This window comes from the organism of the source record quoted next, unplaced genomic scaffold, assembly GCF_019419815.1.
Source record: "Pyrus x bretschneideri cultivar Hongxiangsu unplaced genomic scaffold, Pyrus_bretschneideri_v1 Contig14, whole genome shotgun sequence".
NCBI lineage: Eukaryota > Viridiplantae > Streptophyta > Magnoliopsida > Rosales > Rosaceae > Pyrus > Pyrus x bretschneideri.
This window is the reverse complement of record NW_025999435.1, coordinates 5,785,304-5,809,193: the sequence shown is the minus strand read 5'-3', so window position 1 is coordinate 5,809,193 and position 23,890 is coordinate 5,785,304. Positions and strand designations below refer to the sequence as shown.

Genomic DNA, 23,890 nt, shown 5'->3' with positions numbered 1-23,890 from the left:
GCGGGCGATACGAGGTATTACTACTTTGCTTTGTTTTTAGGTCGGAATCCTCAACTACTGTTGTTGTAGGCTAATACGAAACTATTGAACCATTTTGACGAGCTGCAAATGCCGTAGGAAGAAAATAAATGACAAACAAGAGAACACAAAAACAACACTCGAGGAACCGTCGAACAACTCATTTCGTATAAATAAATAAATAAAACTAGTTCTTGGTCTAGTAGCGTTTCTTTGCGAGAAAGCTTCTTGGCTAAATTTTTTCCCGTCATTTATCAATGAAAAATAGGACATTGAACCCCCAAACATAACAAGCACAATATGAGCAAATTAAGCATCAGTGTATCCTGTTTCATTTATTTAAATTCTATTATATTTGCGACTTTTAGAATCTATCTGGAAATACAGGCGAGAAGGGAGATGAAAGTTGCAAGGGAGAAGAAAATTTATGCCTTTATATTATCAATAACTAACATTTGCCTACACACTTTGTGTGTATAAACACATTTTTTAAGAAAATGAGAAGGAGAGAGGGGGAGAGAGAGAAAGAGAGAGAGAGAGAGAGAGAGAGAGAGAGAGAGAGAGTGCGTGGGGAGAGTGGGAGGTTTTTTTTTTTTTTTTAAATATTGGAGGTATTTTAATATCACCTGTAGATGAGGCTTCAATAAAAACAGTAAAATTTGGACCTGTGAAATTACATTATTGCCCATCATTTTTTTTTTTTTTTTTTTTTTTTTGTTTGCATGATAGAAGACTAAGTAGTTTTTTCACCCTCTTTTGGTTGACAAAGAGAGTTTCATTAATTAAAAGAGATACGTAGTAAGGGTGGGCACATGTTGGTTTGGGTCAGTTTTGGGCCAAAACCGAAACCAGACTATGTCAATTTGGCCAAAATTGTAAGTCAAAACCGACCAAGCTGGGTCTATAAAACCGATCAAGTCGGTTAACCTATTGTGGCGGGTTGGTTTGAATTGGTTCTTAGTTTGTGTGAAGATGAAAATACATAATAAATGTCTCTTCCAAAAGCTACAAAACCTAACACCAATATGAGTGATTGCTCAAAAGAAAGCACAAATGAAGCGGCCCAAGGAGAGCACCAAAGCAGCAGCTGTTGCGTTCTCCAAATAATGCCCCTGTTATTCTCCAAAGGGACTCTTAAACTAATCAGGTTTTGTTTCATGTGATGGAAACACGGTAACTCATAAATAACTAACAATTTATATTACTACACATATTAGTTATGATTTAAAATTATAAAATTAAATATATGCAGGTCGGTTCGGTTAACCTCACCCTAAGAATTTTGGGAACCGATTGCCAAACCGATTATGATTGGTGCGGTTCAGTTTAATCACCCAAAATTAGAAAACAAAAAAAACAAAAATAAAAATAAAAAATAAAAAAAACCCAAACCAAACCATCTGTGCGGTTCGAGCGGTTCAATTGGTTTTTTTTTATAGAATGCCCAGCCTTAGTACGTACGTAACACTAAGTGGTACAAAAATGAATGGTTAAAATTGAAGATAGAAGACCCAACAGCTGTGAAAATTAAATCTAGTGGGTAAAACACTAGTACATGATTTTACGCTAGATTCATAACGATCTTCAAACTTCAGTGTTCCATCCCTTCATATTTCCCTTTTGTTTAGAAACCTCTGCTATACTAATCAAATTTAGGATCTTCTGATTTTATATTTAGAAAACACCCTTCAATTTATTTTTTCTTTTTCTTTTTTTGAGCAATTGAATTAAAATAAAGCAAAGAAGAACCAAGAGCCAAAATTAAGAAGGTAAGTACATAAGGTGAAAGTGGGGAAGGGGAAAGGTGATACAGCGAAATTTCGTCGTCGATCTTAGTAACAGCCAGCGAAATCTTAAAAAAAAATAAAAAAATAAAAAAGGTACCACTGAACCACTATCAGGGTGCAAACCCTTATAAAAACTAGGATTTGCACCCCCAGCCATAGAGCATGAACTCTAACAAAATCCTAAACACATTGGCAACATTGATAGCACATGAGAACACGGTACGAGAGACTGAGACAGAGAGAACAGTTATCCCGTTGATGGTTCAAATGATGTTGAGGCAGGAACCACATGACCGCCTATAAGAAATCATGTCTGATGTTGAGGTCACCGTTTGATGGATCAAATGACGCTTGAATTATTGCAGACCGACTTTCTCCCGTACTCGATTCATTATTTCTAACTGCTACAGGCTTGGCCAGAAGCTTTACTCCTTGCTTCCAATATCTCTTTTCTGAATCCACATTTAACACAACATATGAGCAAAAGGTAACAAAGCTGAAGTCACAAGTAAGCGAAGGTTGTTCAACAATGTGCAAGAAAGCAATTATAAGTAGCAAATTTCCCATTGAACCGCTTCGACAAGGAACCCAACCATACCTGGCCCTGTAGAGAACACAAGGGAGTTCTCCGAATCCATCACCCAATCAATCCAGAGTGCAAATCCATGGCATATCCCAGGCTCCGTAAATTCAACCTGACAAGAAGCATTCCAACCACCAGTTAAGCAAGACCATAGCATGCCTTATATGTATTAATTCTCTGACCCAATTTTTCGTTACATGAAGTGATTATTATAGTGATGGATAATAAAAATAGAGTCATGTAATATTGCATTTATTCATTCAAAATCTGAACTGTCACTTCACAGGAAAGGAGGGAGGATGGTACTGCAGTTTTTGTTACCAAAACTTAGGGGGAAATCGTAGTTTATAGTTTTTATAAAAATCTTTACCTATTAGATGCGACGTAAAGAACACATTAACAAAGTATAGTGCAAGCCTATTGTTTCTTGATCTACCAAGGTCCTAGAATCAACGTTAGTGAGGCCGCTAATGTCATACATGGTTTGTGATAAACGGAGAGCATATGTTCATTTATCTAATTAAGATATATACCACCACTACTGTACTTTGCAATAAACCAACTGTAACAAAATTTCAACATGGATGACCACAGATAAGATTTCTATTATGGTACCTGGGTTTCTCCATAAGATGGCGTTATAGGTTTTGAACAATCAAACTCCATAAGCGTAAATTCTTCACTGAGCTTCTGAAATATTTTTTAAACAGTTACCACAACATAAGTCAAAAAAACACAAGTCAAAAAAGGAACCTAAATCTTACTTTCACAAAATAAAACTCCTCCACAGAAAATATACTATTCTGATTGATTACCCGAACATTTCCACACTGCCAGATGAAACAAGGACAGACAAGGAGACTCTTGCCCTGCAGGTAATTCACCACATGCTCCTAAGGTGGAATTTACAACTGAATGGTCAAAACCTTCAATCTTACTTAAGCAGCGACGACTATTCCAAAGATCCTGTCCAAAAGGTGGCATACCATAACTTATAATCATAGTGAACAGCCACATACATGGTCAAAACAAATAAGATATAGGCCTTTTCAATTGGGAAAGGGGTGAGCGGGTGGGTAAGAATAAAACTTACAGGGATAGACAAGGCACAAGTCTTTAATATCGCTTTACATGGCAGTACCAATGCATCTTCAGATAGGACAGAGTCAAGCATTGTCCGTTCATTCCTTCAAACCCAATCATAACAAGAATTATATATATTGGTTTACCAACTTTTATATACCTAAAATCAATCAACGTAGCATAACCATGGCCACCGAAAATAACCAATGATAAAAAAGACAACGGTTCTGTAGACAATTATCTAATGAATATAGTATGTATGCATATACATGGTTATTGCTATCATAGACAGAAGAGTCTAAAACCAACTCCTACTTGAGTCTACATATAGTATTTCCGTAAAAAGCATAAAAATCTCATAAAGCACATAATTTGAATTACTGCAGGAACAGAAAATAATAGTATACCAAAACCGTAGGTTTTGCCATGGAAGCATGCCATCCGTTCCATAGTAGAAAGGTTCTCCAATCAATAGATCAACCTACAAATAGGACAAAAGGCCCAAACATGCCAATTCAGTTTCTAAATTGTCAACAGAAAAAAAAAAACAAATGTCATAGTACCCCTAGAAGGATGAGGATGAAAAAGAATTATTATTATTGTTTGTTTTTCATTCGATCAACATATCATCACTGTACCATGTCATACTAGTATACAAACTCACTGGGAAGAAAGTACCTTTTTCTGGTGTGTGTCATGCATGGTCAACTTTGTTTTCCTCTTATTAATAAATTCTACACGATCCATTGAAAAACCATTTGAACTAGCAACAGCTTGCAAATATCCAATACCCTTGCCTTGCAACCCCGAAAGAAAGACATCATATGTGATGTTTTAGAAATATGTGCAACGAGGAGTGTTAAGAAGATGCTGTCATCTGCAACAATGCATAACGGATCAACTCTTCCCTGTAACTGTGAGAATACCATCCATGTCAAGAATGTGAAAGGTTTTTCTTATTTATTATTATTATTACTACTTATCTTCTTTCTTCTGAGGTCGGAGGTACACGGTGGCAGACAGACAGAGAGATATAAAGAGATAGTGTTTAAATCTTACAGGTTTAGTTATGGCACTAAACATGGAATGCCTCCATTCACTGTCTCCGTAAATTGCAATTCTTTCTGGGGGTAGTGTGAGTTTGAATTCCCCATTCTTGAGGCCATACTGTAGAGTCTCATTTCTTGGAAATTGGTTCTTGAGATTATAAGAGATGCTAGTTTCTGTATGAGCAGCATGTAAACAAACCTCTTCATCCTTAGTTATGGACATACCTTCACCAGGAACAAACCAAACACACTGTTTCCAATGGTCACACCAATCCCCATGACCTGGCAAAAAAACAAAACCACTTTCTTTATCGCATGACTATGAAAGAAAACAAATAGCTATCATTTCATTTGCAGTCAAATTCTGAATAGAAGAGTAAGTTTGTCCTATATGACCTAATGTGGGTTGGCGGATAATTCGTCACTGAGAACGGCAAAACAATCATACTATGCTATCATAACATATGATAAGACTTGTAGGGTGAACATACCAAAAAACTGCAGAACTTACTTAAAGAACACTAAAGGCACTAATATGGTATTGGTTCTTGCTTACAAAGGAATTATCTATAACTTACTTATGTTGGCTGGCAAACTTATCCACCTAGGGGCAGTGGAATAAAAGATTGTCCCTTCACGATCAAGCTGAAGTATCCACCTGAAATAACGCACGCAAACAGATACCAAAATTTTCATGACCGCCTCTTCAAGAGGAACAAAAATGAATTAACAAACGACTCAGTCCAATTACCATGAAATTACAGCATGAACTCGACCATCTTTAGTTGCCTTCACAAATAGCTCAGTCTCCCCACAACTGTCGGGCCGTTTCCAAAAATCAAATTCAAAAATTTTGAAGGGTTCGGACAGCTGGATGAATCCAAAATTTAGTAGGAATTAAACCGTAAGTGTTTTCCCTATAAGTCTGTCCAAGAGTAATACAATGTCATTACCAGTTTCACTTCATTCTCTATCGCATTGCAGTGAAAGGCATACTGTTGCGGCTTAACACCTAGAATATCACCCAACCCAGTTGGAACTAGACGAATCCCATCAGATGCTTTCGCCTCATTGCCATGTAAATCATGAAGCTTCCACAAAAATGTACTCTCAACAAGCTGAGGGAGGTTTCCAAAAATGGGTTATTCAAAACATTTGGTACATAAGAAAACATGGTATCCCATTCCCATCCCATCCTATCCCACATTGTAAAATCTTTGTATCTTCACATACCTGGCCGTAGGTGGTCGCCTTATACGGCACGGTTTTGGGATTTTCCACCAACAACATGTCATGAGCATGCTGTAAACTTGGAATGAGCCCTTCTCCCAACAACTCAGAATCCAGAATCTCACTAACCTACCCATTAAAAACACAGTCACAATGGTGCATACACTCTGTTCTGGAAATCAAACCACACCATTTTTCGCACAATCACAAAGTTTTGTTCCTTTTTTGTAAACTTACCAGTACGTCAGCACGAGAAGCAACGTCAACTCCAACTTCGAGCTCATCGGAGCGTTTGTTGATGACCTTTATTTGGTTTTCCATGTCAGTTTAAGCGCACCACTTTCCTCATTAGCTTCACCATTGGAAGGTAAGACTCGCAGGCAGTCACCATACGACATGTCGTTGGGCCCATTGCCCGCGCTGCCATCATCGACAGCAACCCAGTTCCAGCACTTCGCAAAAATTCAAAATTTGAACAACCAAATCAATCAAAATGCACAAAATTCAAAATTTGATTAATTAAATCAATCAAATGTAAACTTCATTGATTAAATCAAATTTAATTGGTAATTATGAGGTTAACCCGATATCGAGAACATGGCAGGGAGCGGTGATGGTCTTGTCAATGGCTGCACGGAATGCTCTGTTTCGAGGGGAGTCGTTGAGCATGTCCAGATACGACGTTGTGGCGAGAAGGGCATTTTGGGGATTGTTGAAAGTTTGTTCCTCTGGTCCGTCTTCCTCAATGACGATCCACTCGGAGTTTCCGGTGAGCGGGTTGACACGGAGCTGGAAGGCGCGCTGAGTCGGCTGGGAGCTCATGGGTCGGGCAAGCCGGGGTGTAGAGTGAAGGGGTAGTTTGGGAAATAAGGTTTTGGCAATTCGAGAGAGCATTAGGAAGACGAGGAGGAGGCGTTGAGAAACATGGCGGTGGTGAGTTCGGCGAGCGAGTCAGTGACGGTGAGAGACTGAGACTAGGGCTTTTACTGACGTTAGAAACGTTTCAATCGCCATGTTTTAATTATTATTTTCTTCCTCACGAATCGTGGTTGAAAAAAATTTATTATTTTATTGACAAATAATTAATAATTATATTTAAATTTAAAGAACTATTATTAGCATTTTAAAATTCTCATTATGTACTTCAAATGACAACTATATATTCTACAATAAGAGCACTTTCATCCCTAACAAATGTGCTAGCCTAGAGTCTCTTGTAGGCCACCCCCCCCCAACCAAAAAAAAAAAAAAAAACTCACTCCACCCCGCAATAGGCTAATCCAAAGTGGAGGCTAACCTTGAGCCCAGCACATAATGGATTGAGCAAGAGATTGGCCTACATGACGCCAGCTATGTGAATTTCATTTTCTTTTTTTTGTCGCTGGCCCGCGTTTCAACATTAAAAAAAATGTCAGAATCTTACCATGGGCCACGTGTCCAATTTTGGGCTGTTAGATTTAATCCTTTTTGAAATCCAATGGTCCAAATTAATTAACTTAATAAAAAAAATAGAAAAATTGTTTTAAAATACCAAAAAAAAATTAAATGATTATATATACACACACACCTAACCATCTTTCACAAAAATTGTACTTTCGAAAAATGACAAGTGGCAGGACAAGATTGGTTAAAATTATATCCAAAATTAAAAATAATATTAGTTTTTATTATTTTACAAAAAAAAAAAAAAAAAAACTAATGATATTTTAATACGAATTAACTAGACTCTTGCCTGGCTCATTTTTTAGAAGTGAAGATGCACTTAGCCAATTACTGTTCATTGGAGTCAATTACTATTCATTTGGGTGGATTAAATGGACTTTGGGCTAACTCATTTTTTAGGTGTAGAGTTGCTATAAGGGGAGGGGGAGTTTGATTACGCAACACAATGGACAACCTAATTTGGTATCGAATTTGTCATCCACAACATTCGAACCTAAGACCTCTCACTTACAAGTGAAGCAAAATACAAGTGTGAGAAGTGCAAAATAAGATTTTTGAAGTGCTGATAACATTTCTTAAATTTATTATAGAAATTAAAAAAATAAGATACAGCCTACACACAGACATTGGATAGATGTTAAAGACATCATGACATCATACGTTAGCTTCAAGGAAAATTAATATGGGCTTACTCTATCCCTACTCATCATTGAGCGAATACAATCCCTAATCCTCGGAATGATTTTGCCTTGTTGGTTATGCTGACGAGGGTTATTAATCTCACCCGCACAAGGCGTGTTTTCAAGAGGGTTATGTCTTTACGGTTAGATATACTGTAATATCTTGGAGATCAACCAAATAGGACTTGGTTGCTATGTCTTCAAATCACGCAGAGATTCTAGCCCTACACGAAGCATCGCATGAATGCTTTTGGTTGAGGGGTGTGATTGATCATATAAGAACCTCATGTGCTTTTTCTTCTATCATTGACATTCCAATAATGATTCAAAGGTTGCATGTATCAACCAGTTAAAGAAAATGCTAGAACCAAAGTCGCGCACATCTACAGGCGAAGTTGAATTCCAATCAGGATAGCCTATGATCTCTGGTGTGGAGATAATGGGTTTGATTGGGGGTGTGATTGAATCAGAAAAGGGATGTCTACATATCTCCGAAGAGGAGAACCAAACCACGGGTATAGGTTTAAGAAAGAATGGTATGAACCATCCTTGACGAAAGCCTATGGTGGAGCATTAAGGAGATGAGTTCTCCATGGACGTGTCTTCGAGCAAACGGTGACGTATGGGCCTATGTTAGGCATAAAGAAAATATGTGTAGTAGTCTTGAGAGAGTCAAAGAGAAAGAGATGTGGATGTCCCCCTTGATAAATACCCAAGTTAGAGTATTTATAGGGATCTTGAAAGTCTTTATAGGGAAAGTAATCGTCACCAAATTGAGAAACTATCTAGGAGAAAATCTAGGGCAATTCATCAAATTGAGAGGCTATCTAGGAGGGAATCTAGGATAACATACCCAATCCTCTTAGAATCTTGATTATGTTATCTAATCCCCAAGATATCCTAATTTGACTTGAATTAGAGTTTCTTTACTTAAGAGACAAGTAATATCTTTAATAGTTAAATAGAGCCGATCCCAGGACAATCATGTCGACCTATTCATGAAGTCGTTGCTAAAGCCTACCTTCAGAAGCTTTGTCATAAAATTGGTTTGTGTAAATGTTCATATTTGTATCACTCGTAGTTCTCTTGGAGAGTTTTGTCGAACTCAAGCCAGTATTCTATAGTATACTCACATGACCTTAATGTACTCTGTTCTCTACAATCAATAGCATTTTTTCTTCTGGGTTTTTACTAACCTGACGAGGTTTCAATGAGGCACATACTCTGTGCTAGTCATACCCTTGTGTATGCTAATGATCATCCTAAACGTCCCCCTACTATAAGACTCGTGTTAGAAATTATTTATATATGCTGAGAACTAACGACAACAACCATCTTACAATTATGAAGACTGGATGTGACTACTACTAAGTTGTGAATAGAATTATTAATTGGGAATATGATTGCATAAACTTTAAAGTAGAATCCCAATAGGAATGGAGAATAAATTCTCATAGAATCTGTATTACTTGTAAGGTAAGAAGGTGAAAGACCAGGAGGTAAACGTACAATTCACATAACGTGAGCCCTTCTCTCACCCTCTACTGTCCTCTCTCTCTCTCACCCAATAATTAACTTCAGAACAGGTTATAAATTTTAATTAAAATTTTAAAAACGTTACTGAAGAATTAAATTATAATTCCTTCCAAATCTATGCTCATTAATTTTTTTTTTTTTTTTTACTTTATTTATCATCATCAATGCGTTTAATTTCCCATATTAAATTGTACAATGGTCTTGAACTATACAACTAGTTTAATTTTGATTCCTGAATTTTAATAATATTTGCTCTAGACCTCAAATTATGTCATGTGTTGCACCTATGACCTTTTTCGTTGACGCCGTCAAGTTTTTCGCTAAGTTGAGAGATACAAAAGGAATTTCAATAAAAAAAATTTGAGATAAAATTGGATAAATTAGAATTCCCTAGCTGTCAAATTGTAGGAAAATGTTTAATCAAATTTAAAGCACAACAATGAATAAAAGAAAATTTGAGAAGTCTATCTCTCATCTGACATCTTGGTGTAGTCCTACATCTCATACCCTATCTCACCACAAGAATAAAAAGATTGTAGGTAGACCTTCATATTTGAAGATCTTTCAGAATGCATTGCTTCCTTCACCACCGTGGATCTACTGCTCTTGTTTAATTTGGATTGGGCACCCAAGAGATGAGACATAAGAGAATTTGAATTCTCATTCCTATGTTATGGGGGGCTAGATACAGGAGATGTAAAGGCATCCCAACTAAAGCTTTATTCGCTTTTCTAGCAAAAGAGTACTATCCTTCATCCCGAAGAATAAAAATAAAGGTCTGCCTTGGCATTTGACTTCCCAAAGTAAGTAGGCAAACAACTTTATGCTTTCTATTTAGAAGAAATTCCAATGGCTCCCCGAGAGCTTAAACGGTAATTCAAATTGTGATAATGATCGTTGTGGTGCTGGTGTTGGTGATGGTGATGATGATGTTGGTGAGGGTTGGTGATGGTGGCGAAGATGGTGGTTGCAATGGTGGTCACAGTGGTGAAGAAGTTGGTGGTGCGATAGATGGTAGTGGCAATTATGATGGGGGACGCTATTGGTGGTGGCATTGACTCAGTAGGTAGTGGTGGAGTCGGAAAAGATTGATGATGTCATTTAGAAAAAAATCAATGAGTTTATCATATGAAATAAAAATATTTATTAAAGTTTATACTATGCTTCTACTAAAACAGCTTTAAAATGCAATTTAAATGTTGTTTTAAACATGTTGTCAAATATCTTAAAGCTTTATAGCCAAAATGACTTCTGAGATTTGCATAATACATCACTTTGGTCCCTGAGATTGAAAATCAATAGAAATGGTCCCTGAGATTAAAAATCAATAGAAATGATCCTTGAGATTGTCTACCATCCATTATTTTGGTCATTCCATTAAAAACTCCATTAAGCGTCCTGAAGCTCTTTGCCGGAAGTTTAGGCAATTTTCAAAGCTTCGTTACTCAATCGTTTCTTAACCAAATTAGACCCATAATATATCAAAATGAAGATAGGAAAGTATAGAACAAGATTATACCTATTTGAGAGCCAATGGTTACCTGAGATGGCTGAAAAAGCTTGAAAAGTGACTGGTCCGCGGGAAGTATAGAAAACTCGCCGGAAATTGGGTAAAATTTAAACATTCGTAACTTCTTCAATAATCAACGAAATCGAGTAATTCGAAAACGAAAATCATACTTCTCAACGAGATGAAGAGAATGATACCTTTCTTGATGGCTAATTCGTCGTGGTTTGCCCGGAAAACGGCTCGAAAGTGGCTAACTGGAGACCAAGATAGCCATTTTCGAGCCGTTTTCTGGCCAAACCATGGCTAGTTAGCTGTCAAAAAAAGGTACCATTCTCTTCGTCTCATCGAGAAGTATGATTTTTGCTTTTGAATCACTTGATTTCGTTGAGTATTGAAGAGGTTATGAACGTTTAAATTTTACCCAATTTCGGGCGAGTTTTCCAGTTTTTCCGCAAACCAGTCACCTTTCAGGCTATTTTCGGGCCATCTCCGGTAACCATTGGGCTTCCAAATATGTATAATCTTATTCTACACTTTCCTATCTTCATTTTGATATATTATGGGTCAAATTTGGTTAAGAAACAATTGAGTTACGAAGTTTTGAAAATTGCCTAAACTTTCGGTCAAGAGCTCTGGGACACTTAACGGAGTTTTTAACGGAATGACCAAAATAATAGATGGTGGACAATCTCAATGACCATTTCTATTGATTTTCGATTCAGGGACCAAAATGATGTGTTATGCAAATTTGAAGAACCATTTTGGCTAAAAAGCCATATCTTAATGAATAGGGTAATAGGTTTTCACTCATGCATCTCAATTCAAACTCTCCCTCCTCTAAATTATTGTAATAGTTTCGAATCCTCTCATCTCCTTTTAATAATAAAAGTTACTATCTTATTAACCATCATACGTGAGATATTAGGGATGATAATTCAAACCATTAAACCCAATGACTGTGGATAACTGTCCGAATGAGACGGATTGTTGGAGATGAAAATTCTGGTATATTTTGGATAGGGGAAAACCCAAAAATATTATTCGATTATGGTATTAACTATGGTTATATGAGTCTCCGATTTATATCTGTTCCCGAATCCGACCCGAACAATATGATTTATATATAATACAACTCGTATATAATATAATATAATATAATATTGTGTTATATAATATATATATATATATATGTATGTATGTATATATGTAAGTATTCTCTGAACTCATTATCTTGAAAATTACAAAAATTGCATTTTGTGGAAAGTTCACAAGTTTAGAATCAAAACCAATGTGAATTCATTGATGCTTATAGGAGAGATAAAAAAGATCATCCAACACCATCAGTGTTTTAAATTCAATGCTCTAATTTTGTTGTCACAAGTTTTAGAATTATTTGACAATTTGCCTTGTCTTTTTTCTTTTTTTTTTAATGATTGTTGTTTTTGCATTTATCATTCTTTTCTTTTTTCATTGGACCAATTTATCACATTTGGCTTATCATCAACAATTACAAAAGAACATTGTTATGTTTTTTATGATTGGACATAGATATTTAATGACGAAATTAGTACTATTATATTATAATGCATTAATTAAACAAATATATTATAGGTATTGGTGAACATAAATATAATTGTTAACCGATGAATAATTCATTACTCGGTAAATGGTTATGGATAATCTCTGATAATTAATTTTGTGATAGATATAATTAATTTTCATGACTTTAGAGATGAACATAGAATTTTCGTTTTTAAACTGAACCGTAGCTATCTCTACCGAGATACCAGCTCAAATACCAGATACTTGAAAAAAAAAAGTTTATCAGGCAGAACAGAGAAAGCGTCATCCATATACAAAAATAATAGTTCAGAAAATGCTGGCAACAAAACAAATCACGGAGAGAGCTCCAAACGCGTCTGACTCCCATCAACTTCAACTCTGCTCGCGGTTTAGGGTAGCCGATGGCGGTAGCAGCAGCCCTAGCTTCACCGTGCATCTTCTGCCAGATCGCCGGAAAATCCACCTCGACCACTCTCCTCCACACTGTCTGCTCTCTCTCTCTCTCTCTCTCTCTCCACCCATTTATTTTTCCTTTCCATTTTAGTTTGGATGCCCAGAAAGTTGAGCTTCCAATTGGGTTTTGTCCCCTTCCCATTTTCTCAGCAACCAAACGCTGCTTGTCGTAATTATCTTGATGCTGTAGTTCAGTAATTGGTCAACTGGTTTTTCCTGCAGGATGAAAAGGTCGTTGCTTTTCAAGACGTCAACCCTGCTGCTGTAAGGTGCTGATAGAAAGTAATTTCCCAATTTTTATGCATGAATTTTACCATGTTAATTGAATTTTAAGTCGAATTCCAATCTAATCCTGTGTAGGCATTACTTGGTTATTCCTGTGGATCACATTCCAACTGTTAAGGATCTTCAGAGGAAACCTGAAGACTACTCTTTGGGTAATCTAATCTGAATTTGTTGGTATCTTTAGTTCAAAATCATATCTAATTGAACCAATGTGTGACTTTTCTTGCTATTTCTTAATTTTTTGCCTTTTGTTGTTGATATGTTTCGTGATTATGTTCTCCATTTTTTTCATTCTTATACAGTAAGTCACATGTTAGAAGTGGGGAAAACGCTAATACAACGAGATGCACCGCAATGCCATCAGTACAGGTATTGCCTTGCGATTTAAGTTTTTTCTAGTATTATTTTCGGGTTTGTAATTGCGTGCACAAACAGATTGATCTTCAGAAGCTACTTCATGTAAATTTGTGCTAAGATTTGTTTCGCGTCATTATGCTATCCCCAAATAAGTCAGAACAATCGATTGGTTTAATAAAATCTTTATATGCTATCTAAACAGATTGCTTAATGCAGAAATGAGCTGGTGAAGAATGTGAATGTTAATTAATTCTGTAATTTGATGTATCCCTGACCAACTAGGCCGCTTTACGCCTTCTTTGGAAGATGGTCTTTCTGTAAATGAGTATGTGAGATTGCTTGTGAATCCTTCAATGATACACAACAATTAGACATTTAAACTTGAATTAGACCGGGCATGCACGCATCATTAATTGTAAATGATTGGATCAAAATATTAGGATTTCATGATTCAAACGATTTCAATTATGAAAGAGTTTTGATTATGATTTTGGACTTTCCTTTTGACAGATTTGGATTTCATCAGCCTCCATTCAACTCCGTTAACCATCTTCACCTACATTGTTTTGCACTACCCTACACACCCAGGCAAGCTATTTTGTACCTCGGGGATTTCTCTTACATGATTACATCCTGCTTGTTCATTGAACTGACATACCTAATTATACTTGAACAGATGGAAGTGTATAAAGTATTTGTCTGCGGGATCAATTGGATTTGTTGAAGCTGAAAAGCTGTTGGGCAAGATCAAGCCTTTGCCACCAGGTATTTCAAAAGTTTGATGCGCGTTGTAATTAGTAGTTGAAACTTGAACACAACTGCGTTGGCTTTCTGTAATAAGCGAGTCAACTTTGTAACACAACTGAAAAAAGGTATAGATTATCTTTCAGCGTTCTGACGAATTATGTATTGTCGGTTGTTCTTATTCTTATAGTCTGCATTTCCTCAGTGATGCTTTTGTTTCAATTTTTTGGTGCTTTGTACAAATTACTCTACATGCTTATAAAAATACTAAGATTTAGAAAGATCCAGCAGCAGCAATTTCTGGTGTATAAGCTTAGTTGGTAGTCTCCTTAGCAAACATCAGACTGCATTTTCTTATCGGTTTTTAAGAGATAGGTCTTTCGAGCGATAAGATCTCTACTTGATGGGATAAACAAGCTCGTGAAGTTGAACATGGGCAGGGTTTGCCTGCATTTTTAGCTTAAAAGCGCCTTTTTTCAAAGCATTTCGTCAGACGCATTGCTTCAAACAGAACGTGTGAAGGCATAAGAGGAAAATCAAGACGTACAAGTTACAACGCTTCTCATATATTAACTAATAATTAAGAGAATAATATGCAACTAATGCTCTCAAAGAAGAAGGCTACTTGAATGGATGATGGATGAAAAACCTGTGTTGATTTGTAAGTCTCAATTTTCTTTTTAAAGTTACAATGTGTGTTCTTCACAATTTGAAAATTTTAAGACTTAAACTACTTTTAATTTCAATGGAAATTATTCGGAAATTAAATTCAGTAAGTATGGAACTACCCATCCTTTTGGTGTAATTTTAAATTGGTCCTAATAACCCGTTAAAACTTTTGAAATAATTAGCTAACGTTTTGAAAAATGGAAATTTGCTAATTCACCAATGTTAAGTGATGGCGTCAGCGTTAAGTAATGATTTAACTAACATTAAATTATGAAGTGGACAAATAATGAGATTGGTTATCACTAACATGTCATTTATGGAGCTCTGTATTCTCAATGGACCCTTTTATCCAAGTTAAACTCTAAATTTGCCTAGTTGAAAGCGGTTGGTTTAGGGATTAGAGCTTGATAGATTTGAGAGTGAAAACCCATCGATCCTAATTCATGTCATAACTGACACTTGGTGACTAATCTAATTTATAAAAAGTAGGTAATTGTTTGGAATTCCTTTAGCTTTGGACTCACTCATAAGTCTTGCTTATGATACCATGCTTTAAATTGCAGCACACCTAGAATCAATATCGGATCACCATCATGGCGTTGGCAGTCTCTTAAAACTTCTTTTTTCTTCTTGTTGCCCTCTTTATTTTATGGTACTTCTCTTGGGCATCATGACTACTGATTGTGGAGACGTTACTCGACCACGGGCTGTTACATTAGGGCACACAAATTCATCTTTTAGCTGGTCATATACTCATCTTAAGTTTTAGTTTTCAAATTATATAAATCAAGCGCAATCGACAAACAAGATTTAACAGTGTGTGTCAGAAGTTAAAAATGGTGTGTGTTTGTCATTTACCATTTTCCACCTTGAACTTGAACATAATTTAAAAGTCGACCTCCGTTTCCTCCTTTTACAGTTTAACATATTTTAAATTTAGTGAGTTATCTAATCTAATTCAATACCACGCATCAAGCATGGAGTTCACATCTTCTGCATGTGGTCTTTCTACGTCTTTATCTCATTTGTTGACACCTGACCATTCATTTAAACCTCACTTAATAATGTTAACTCTTCAACTTATCTTCTCGATAAAAATAAAATAAAATAAAAACTAAAAATGAATTAAGCTAAAAAGACACGTGTCACTCAAATAAATAAAACACATAGAAATCACATAGGGTTTTTAGTGCAGAAAATTTAATCTCTCAAACGTAACCCAAATGTAGTCTTCATATAAGATAGGAACTCACAAGTCACAATTTAGTTTGGCAATGGTAATGTTAACATTTATTCTAAGCATGAGTTTCTGTGCATTGACCATGACTTCGCATTGAATAACTAGTAAAAGCTTAATTAGCTGCCCTACCGGTTTGAAAGCAAAAGAGTTTAATTAATTAATTAATAAAGATGTTCAAGCAAGGTAAGGGGGATGTATGGATGGAAGGAAGGAAAGTAAAGCCGGCAGCCATGAGCCAGCTTCTTCTCCTGAGAATTATACGACCTTTGGGTCAAAGCCAACGCACGAAAATAAGGGCCGCCCAGAGCCACATGACAAATGCTGCCGACATTGTTCTATCTTTTTCTCTCTATAATACCCATTATTTGTAAGTGATTATTTACTACAGTGATAGAAATGTATTAAGACCTTGCATAATAGCGTGAGTTCAAACCCCTTAACTAATCTAAACTTACAAAATTTATCGTTTAAAAAAAAAAAAAAAATTACACTCACTATTTCTTTCTTTTGGTCACATTTTCCTTTCCATTGTATGGGAGAGTTTTCACTTTCTCTTCCTAAGTATATTTTTGTTTAACAAAGAAAATTGGTTTATGCACATTTATTTTTTCAAACAAAAAGCAAGCAATAAATAAGTGTGCGAAAAGATTTACATAACTCATAACTTCCTATGTATTTATTATTATTCAAAATTCCATCAAACCTCAAAGTTCAAAAATTAATACACTTGCCCCAACATCAATAGCTTCAAATTCCATAAAATTAAATTCAACATTCTTATCTTAGTTATTAGCCAATAAGAATATTAAACATTTAAAATAAAACAATACAAAAATGAATATATAATTGGTCAAAGTGGTGAATCTAGAAATCATACCTCATGGCTTATGTGGTTCTAGTATAGAAGTTAAAAAACTTTTTTAAAACATAGACGCGTGAGAAGAGAGCAAAAAGTTTCGAGTTCTACCAAAAAAAAAAGTTTTCGAGTTAAATTGATTTCTATTGGGTTATGTCAGTGAGAGTACTTTGTCGAGCACTTGATAGGCTTGTCGACATCTGTTGAGTCATGCTGCCAAAGCCTGTTGAACTTATCAAGACATGTGAAGTATAACCTAGTGACATTTGTAGAGTAGGCATTACATTAAACACTTAGAGTTGGTGGTCACTACGAGGTCTTGTCCCACTATTGACATAGGGTACCCATAGGACCTCCCAAGCTATTTTTGCGTCTTCCGTAGAATTCAAGGACACGGTTGGTCCCTTAATGGATCCGTCCTTAAGTGGTCAGTACAATTAAGTCGTTTTACAAAAGCTCAAAACCAAATTGAACAAAATTATACAGTTGGGTCCATTTTGAACCGTTGGGCAATTTTGTGAATCAAAAATCAAATCAAACTTTACCACTACGATTCGAATCAACAGATTTGGTCAATTTGATTCACAGCCCTACTCGTGACCTACCATTGCACAATTACTTTGCTTTTTAAAATCACAGGCATAATTTGAGTAGATCGTTTTTAGTCAACCTTTAACGAGTAGATCATATGAAGCATGAAAAAATCACACATGCATAAAAGGACCCTACACGGGAGAAGCCGGGACCTTATACAGACGATGTTCTACTGTCACAACACAGACGACATTCTACTATCACAAGGGCGGAGCTAGAAATTTTTCGTCAATCTTTATGAACAAAAAAATTTGATAATGTATTTTTCACAATATCAGTTAGCTTATGAAAATTTTCACAAGGTGAACCAAGAATTTTTCCCCATTAAACAAGTACATGTTAAAATTCAAACAAATCAAAAAACTTGAAATATATATGTACAAGAAGGGACTAGAAAAGTGATGTAAGGAAAAGAGATTGCTTGTATATAATTTTATATAATATTTTTAGTATCCTGATATTTTTACACTAAGTTGAGGGAGATGTTGGTCAAGCCACACAATGGGCAACCTAATTTAGTATCAAATTCGCTATCTACGAGATACGAACCTAAAACCTCTCACTTAGAAGTAAATAAGAATATCACTATTTTGTAGTACTTAGTAACATAATTTTATATTATTAAAATAAAAGAATTAGAATTAATGACCATATAAATGGTGGGTTACATTCAAAAATCATAAAAGTTAATGTAAAATTTTAGTTTTCAACGAATTTAACACAAGTAGGAATTGAGAATTTTCACATAAATATCAAGTAAATAAAAACACTTCTAGATTGTAATATAAATTCTTATTTTTGTGCATATTAAAAAGCGTATAAAAGCATCCAATGTACGAAGATTTAAACAAATTCTAGTCTTCTGACTGATTCTTCGATAAGAATGGTAAGCATGGCAGCGGATGGCTGGCACCTCCTCTGCCCGGATACTTCGTTCATTTCAAGGCAGATATTATTTTAATTTTTTTAATTAAATTCACAAATTGAAAAAAGGGGTTTTGGGATCTTCTTTGGTCACAATCAAACACAAAAAAAAAATGTCATTAGGTTCTTCTTTCAAGGTTATTTTGGTCATCTGGAAAAAAAGGTCTGCAGTTTGTTGGTTCAGAGACCTCAGAAATCATTTGATCCTATGCTTCAAGCTAAAACAACCAGCTGAGAGAGAGAAAGAGCAAATGGGACAAACAAAACAATCATACAAAGAATATAACTTTTTAATTTCATTTTTATTTATTTTTTATTAGATGGGACAATTTGCAAGAATTACTGGAAAACTGGACCTCAAGCAGAAGCAGCATAGCACATTGACAACCCAAGAACAACTAGAACAATAGATTCGATGGTTCACGAGATTCTGCAATTTTACAGCAAGTATCGCATTTCGTTACGCTCTTCTTAAATGCATTGGGGTAGTACCTAATTACTTGAATTTTACTATATAATAAAAGAAAAAAAAAGAACAATTCTAGTTTCTGTATTCTAGTCAACAACAGTACATAGAACAAGTTGTTACTGCAGTTGGAACTTGACCAAACAGTTGTTGAACTTGAAAGTGCACAAACAAAATGAATACGGTCAGAAATGAACAATACCAGTACCTAAAAAAAAGAGCGAATCGATTGATCTATGAGTGAAAGTATTGAAAAAGTGTTTCAATCTTCACCATTTGATCTCAATGTTACTCAAAATAATCGAATTTCTTTTACCTTTAGATCCGAGTTTTGATGGAAAAGTCCGTTACTTTTTACAGTTTTAGGCATCCGATAGCACGCTGAAATCATCATCGTCTTCCGGAGCAGGCAGGTTGAGATCTATGAAACCCTCTCTAACTTCAGTTTTTGCAGCCACTGATACAACCATTGATCTTGAAGAACCCGAAAGGTGAGATCTTTTGTGACCGCCAAGAGCTTGACCGGAACCAAATATCTTGTAACAAAACGGGCACTCAAACAGCTTCTCACCACCTGCATTGTTGATTGCTTCCTCCTCGTTGCGAAAACAAATCTTTTTGTGCCCGCACATTGCTTGAAAAGATCGAAACAGTTTGTTGCATTTCTCACACCGGTTCTTCCCTCGAAGTTTCTTCAATTTGATCCCGTCCAACTTCTCAGCTACTACTTGTTTACCCTGTTGTTCTTGAGCTTGAACCAATTGATCTGCGTGCTGATGATCATTTGATCTTACCATCCGCACATCTCTTGACAGCATCATAAGGCACATAGCAACATCTTCTTCCGGAGAAGTATCGGAGACCGAGCTCACCGGTTCTGGCTCAGCAGCCGGAGGAGGAGACTCGGCCAAACGCGGCGGTGTTGAGATTGTCAACGTGGTTTTTTTCTTCAACTCCAAATTCGGGCTCTGCAGATTCTCTGTAACAACAACGAATGATCTCCGGTTCCGCTTAGATCGTCTTCGAGTTGGGTTTTTTGACTCGGTCTCACTCTCCCTGTCTTGAATCACCGACCCAGCATTAACAAAAGAAAACTCAGGATCTGCAAGCCGGAAACTCCTCTTTGGGTTCTCTCTCAGCCCATAAATCAAACCCTTTTCCTCTCCTTCTTCTTCTTGTAAATGCTGCTCTTCTTCTTCTGGTTCTTCGCCGGAGGAGGAAGACGAAGACGAGTCGGACTCAGTGAGTTGGTGGGTTTTGGGTGGAAGAGGAAAAGTTGCGAGGTGAGCCTTCATGTGACCACCCAATGCTCTGCCATTAGCAAAAGCCCTGGAGCAAAGCTTGCATCTGTGCCTCTCCATTGTCACAGTACACAGCAGAGCAGAGCAAAGATCAGAGCTTTAAGGCCCTCCTCTCTCTCTTTCTCTCTCTAAAGCTATGGCCTTTGGAGAATGCTACTAGTATTGGAGAGAGATTGGGAACTTAAAAGGAGTAGGTGACAAGCATTCCTTCACCAAAAGACACACACAACCCAAAATTTTATACCATTTTTTTTTAAAAACACATAACAAGGTATGAAAAAACAGTTGTTAAAATGTTAAAAAAATCACAAAAAATAATGATACTAATCTCATTAGTTTTTTAAGTGTGCCAAAAACCTTATAAAGTGTGATCATGAATGGAGAAAGAGGGACAAGTAACATGCAATCCTTACCCATTTCACTAGTAAACTTTTCTTTTTACCACTTTTTGGATTAGGAAATTAAACTCCTCCCATGCTTTTTTTCAAGGGTTTTATTTTTTCAAATTTTTTCTGTATCTATACATACATACATGCATACCTATAGCCTTTATCCAAAGAGATTTCCATTTGTTTTAAATGGGGACTAGTTGTGGACTCACTTCACATCGAACTTTCACAATCCAAACCGTCTATTTTTAAGTCTTCATTCATATATTATCCCTGTAAAAGAATCAATTCAATCTGAATCATTTGTCCATGTGATTGTCATGATGAAATTTAATGTTTTTTAGAGTGTTCAACAAATTTTCAAACTCAATTAGATACCTCAAACATTTCAGATTTTGGCTAATATTTTGCAAGAATGATTTATGAAATACAACTTGAAAAATAAACGATTTTGGATCGTTAAAGTATAATGTGAAGTGAACCCCATAACTAGTCCTCATTTTTATTAATATATATATATATAGACACACACATCTTGGAAGTGTGAGTGTTGTACTCATTGCAAGGCCATTATGGATTTGTTAGTTTCAAGACCAAAACTGTGTAACATGGTTTTAATTTAAAAGTTATGGGCGGCCATTTTTGGTCATTTGCAATCTTTCTGGAAGCCACATTGCATGACTTAATCTGAACAATTCAATTTTATGGTATACCAAGTTTTCTTTTACTTGAAGACTTGAAATTTCCCTTTTGTCCATACCTTTGTTCCTCTCCTGCTTCCATTCTTTTCCATTTCTTAATGATTCCCACTTTTCTTTTTTCCTTTATTCTTCGAAGAGAAAAAAGATTTTATCTTTAAATTGTTTTATCACCTATAATCTATTTACACTAATCCAAGACGGAGTGAGGAAAGTTCAAACTCATATGCATAATAAGAAAACTGCTTTAACCAATGTGTTTGCGATTTAATTCGCTTGTTGATCATTGGTACATTTGCTTAACCCTTATAATTCAAGCTTACCTTTCTTAGCATGTTATTGAGTTTATGCTGGATTGAACTTTTTCTCACACATTTTACACAATTAGGACCGACAAGGGTGAGATTTGAGAGGCATGATAAGGGATCCTAAAGTAATGGCTTACCTTAATAAAGTTAAACAACAACAACAAAAACAGTTGGGTTTGTTGGAACAATAGGCTCCAAGCGATAGGGATCATGTGCTACCAAGTTAAGAACAAGAATTTCTTCCTCTTTTGTATCTTATTAAGTAATTTGTCTTCATCAAATATGATCAACAACAACAAAATTTTCTTGGTGGGAAATCGTTCATTTTTCGGATAAGTGCTAGTGTAGCCAGAAAAAAACAAAATGGTAATTTACTGAAGCGATGAAAGGGAAAAATTGAACGTGATGTAGATCTTATGAAGGAGTGCATTGAGAATTAGAATAAAATTGGAGGAGTGCATCGAGAATTAGAATAAAAGACATAAATATGGCAACAGAGTCCAGGCATTATAAATTTGTGCTTTAGTGTTCGATTTGCACTCAATGACCCGCCGTTTGGAATAGAACGTCATCAGGAATAGGAAGTAGTATTCACCTTGATATATAGCGAGATTCTAATGTTCACTAAGCCCAAAACGAAACAAGTTTTGAGAATATTTTTGGTATTTTGTTACATATTTTGTATAATATTAAAACTTCTCGTGAAAGTATAGTATAGTAGATACGTCATTTATGGTGTTAGACTTATTAACTTTCATTTATTCAATAAAAAAACTTAGGTTATAGTATAGTAGATACGTCATTTATGGTGTTAGACTTATTAACTTTCATTTATTCAATAAAAAAACTTAGGTTTTCTCATATTCTCCGGCGGTTTCAAATTTCTTATGTTTCAAAGTTATTGCTTTATTTATTTTTTTTCTTTTTGTCACGCTGCTACAAAACATCTAACATCAAATAAAAAGATAAAGACATTTAATTACTTAAGCTAAAACCCTAAAAGCCATGGTCATTAATTTTAGATGGCACCATTGGAGCTATATGTACTTTTACTGGTATTTACTACGTTGTGATACTTATAGCAAAAATGGTAGTAATTTTAGATGGTAATCAGCGCCAACTGCTACATTACAAAACGCTTTAGCATGCCGCCCGGTGCTTTCTATGATGGGTTACATCCACGCACCTGCCGCTTTGGTGCTTTTTTATTTTATTTTTATAGAGTAGTTGTTCATCACTATAACTATGATGTATGTTAATTGAAAGTACACATAAAAGATAATTAAGTGTATAGTGAGCATATACCAAATTTTAAGCTGGTAAGCAAAAATGATTCTATTTTTTTAATCATTTCTAATTTTTTTTCCTTAACACTTGCTTTTTTTTATTATAGTATTTAGATTGAATAAATTACAGAAAATTAAGAAACAAAATAAAAAAAGTGTGTAAAAGGGTAACACGTCAATAATTTGGAAACTTTAATTTTACGAACTTCAAGTGTTATCAGAGTGCTAAAATCGATGTTTCCATTTTCTTTAGGTATTTTATTAAAAAAAGTAAAAAGTTTGAGCATAAGTAAATAAAAATATCACTAAACTATAATATTGTTAATATTCTAATTTAAATTTGATACATGTGCGTTGTGCATGCAAACAGTTCATCGTAGAGGAAAAAAAAGTTACATATGCTTTTTTTTTTTAATTAAAACTCTATTCATATTTTAATAAATTCGAATAAGATCATAAATTATTTCTAAGCACAAACTTCATTCACACACCAATATGACTAAATACTCCAAGCCTTGACCATTTATTTGCCTTACTAATTAAATGGGAACGACTTTGGTCATGACTAGCCTCCAAATAATCGGCTATACTTTTCCACGGTAAGACCCATCGGGAGAATCGCACGTCATGAAAGTAACACGATGTTATTGCAAATCTTATTTAATTGTCATTACTTTTGCGTTGGATACTCTAATTCTATTAGGTTACGGCAACGTTAAAAATTGACACCGAAGAGAGTAAGAATATTAGGATGCTAAGAAAGCCGGCTCTGATCACTTTGGTACGTTTTTATTTTACTATTGGGATATATTAGACTAGGAGATATATGAATTTCAAT

The 23,890-nt window shown here is 35.4% G+C and overlaps 3 protein-coding genes across 4 annotated transcripts; 1 reads left to right on the top strand and 2 right to left on the bottom strand.

Moving 5' to 3' along the window:
• Positions 1-1,779: 1,779 nt before the first annotated feature.
• LOC103927321 (protein arginine N-methyltransferase 1.6) lies at positions 1,780-6,749 on the bottom strand. Its single transcript, XM_018642592.2, is given in 17 exon segments — positions 1,780-2,257; positions 2,404-2,500; positions 3,004-3,078; positions 3,204-3,236; positions 3,238-3,354; positions 3,482-3,575; positions 3,879-3,952; positions 4,150-4,283; positions 4,286-4,385; positions 4,531-4,802; positions 5,099-5,178; positions 5,272-5,390; positions 5,474-5,638; positions 5,754-5,879; positions 5,988-6,074; positions 6,076-6,202; positions 6,334-6,749. Coding segments are annotated over 17 exon segments (2,166 nt in total). The 5' UTR covers positions 6,645-6,749; the 3' UTR covers positions 1,780-2,102.
• A 5,989-nt stretch (positions 6,750-12,738) lies between these two features.
• Positions 12,739-14,525, top strand: LOC103927323 (bifunctional adenosine 5'-phosphosulfate phosphorylase/adenylylsulfatase HINT4). Of its 2 annotated transcripts, XM_048580056.1 has the most exons (7): positions 12,739-12,967; positions 13,158-13,204; positions 13,296-13,372; positions 13,523-13,589; positions 14,088-14,165; positions 14,254-14,395; positions 14,440-14,525. In XM_048580056.1, the coding sequence occupies exons 1-6, from the start codon at positions 12,884-12,886 to the stop codon at positions 14,357-14,359; spliced, it is 459 nt and encodes a 152-aa protein (XP_048436013.1). In that variant the 5' UTR covers positions 12,739-12,883; the 3' UTR covers positions 14,360-14,395; positions 14,440-14,525. The 2 variants fall into 2 exon arrangements, with proteins under 2 accessions (XP_048436013.1, XP_009334507.2); XM_009336232.3 differs by having other exon boundaries at positions 14,254-14,525.
• Positions 14,526-19,432: 4,907 nt separating this feature from the next.
• On the bottom strand, positions 19,433-20,589 carry LOC125475328 (zinc finger protein ZAT4-like). Its single transcript, XM_048580055.1, has one exon. It carries the CDS (start codon positions 20,429-20,431, stop codon positions 19,433-19,435), a length of 999 nt encoding a protein of 332 aa, XP_048436012.1. The 5' UTR covers positions 20,432-20,589.
• Between the last annotated feature and the right edge of the window lie 3,301 nt (positions 20,590-23,890).

Coding starts and splice junctions, on each gene's coding strand:
- LOC103927323 (XM_048580056.1), top strand. CDS start 12,884: ATGGCGGTAGCAGCAGCCCTAGCTTCACCGTGCATCTTCTGCCAGATC. Junction 13,205..13,295: donor GTCAACCCTGCTGCTGTAAG/GTGCTGATAGAA, acceptor AATCCTGTGTAG/GCATTACTTGGTTATTCCTG. Junction 13,590..14,087: donor CCGCAATGCCATCAGTACAG/GTATTGCCTTGC, acceptor TCCTTTTGACAG/ATTTGGATTTCATCAGCCTC.
- LOC125475328 (XM_048580055.1), bottom strand. CDS start 20,431: ATGGAGAGGCACAGATGCAAGCTTTGCTCCAGGGCTTTTGCTAATGGC.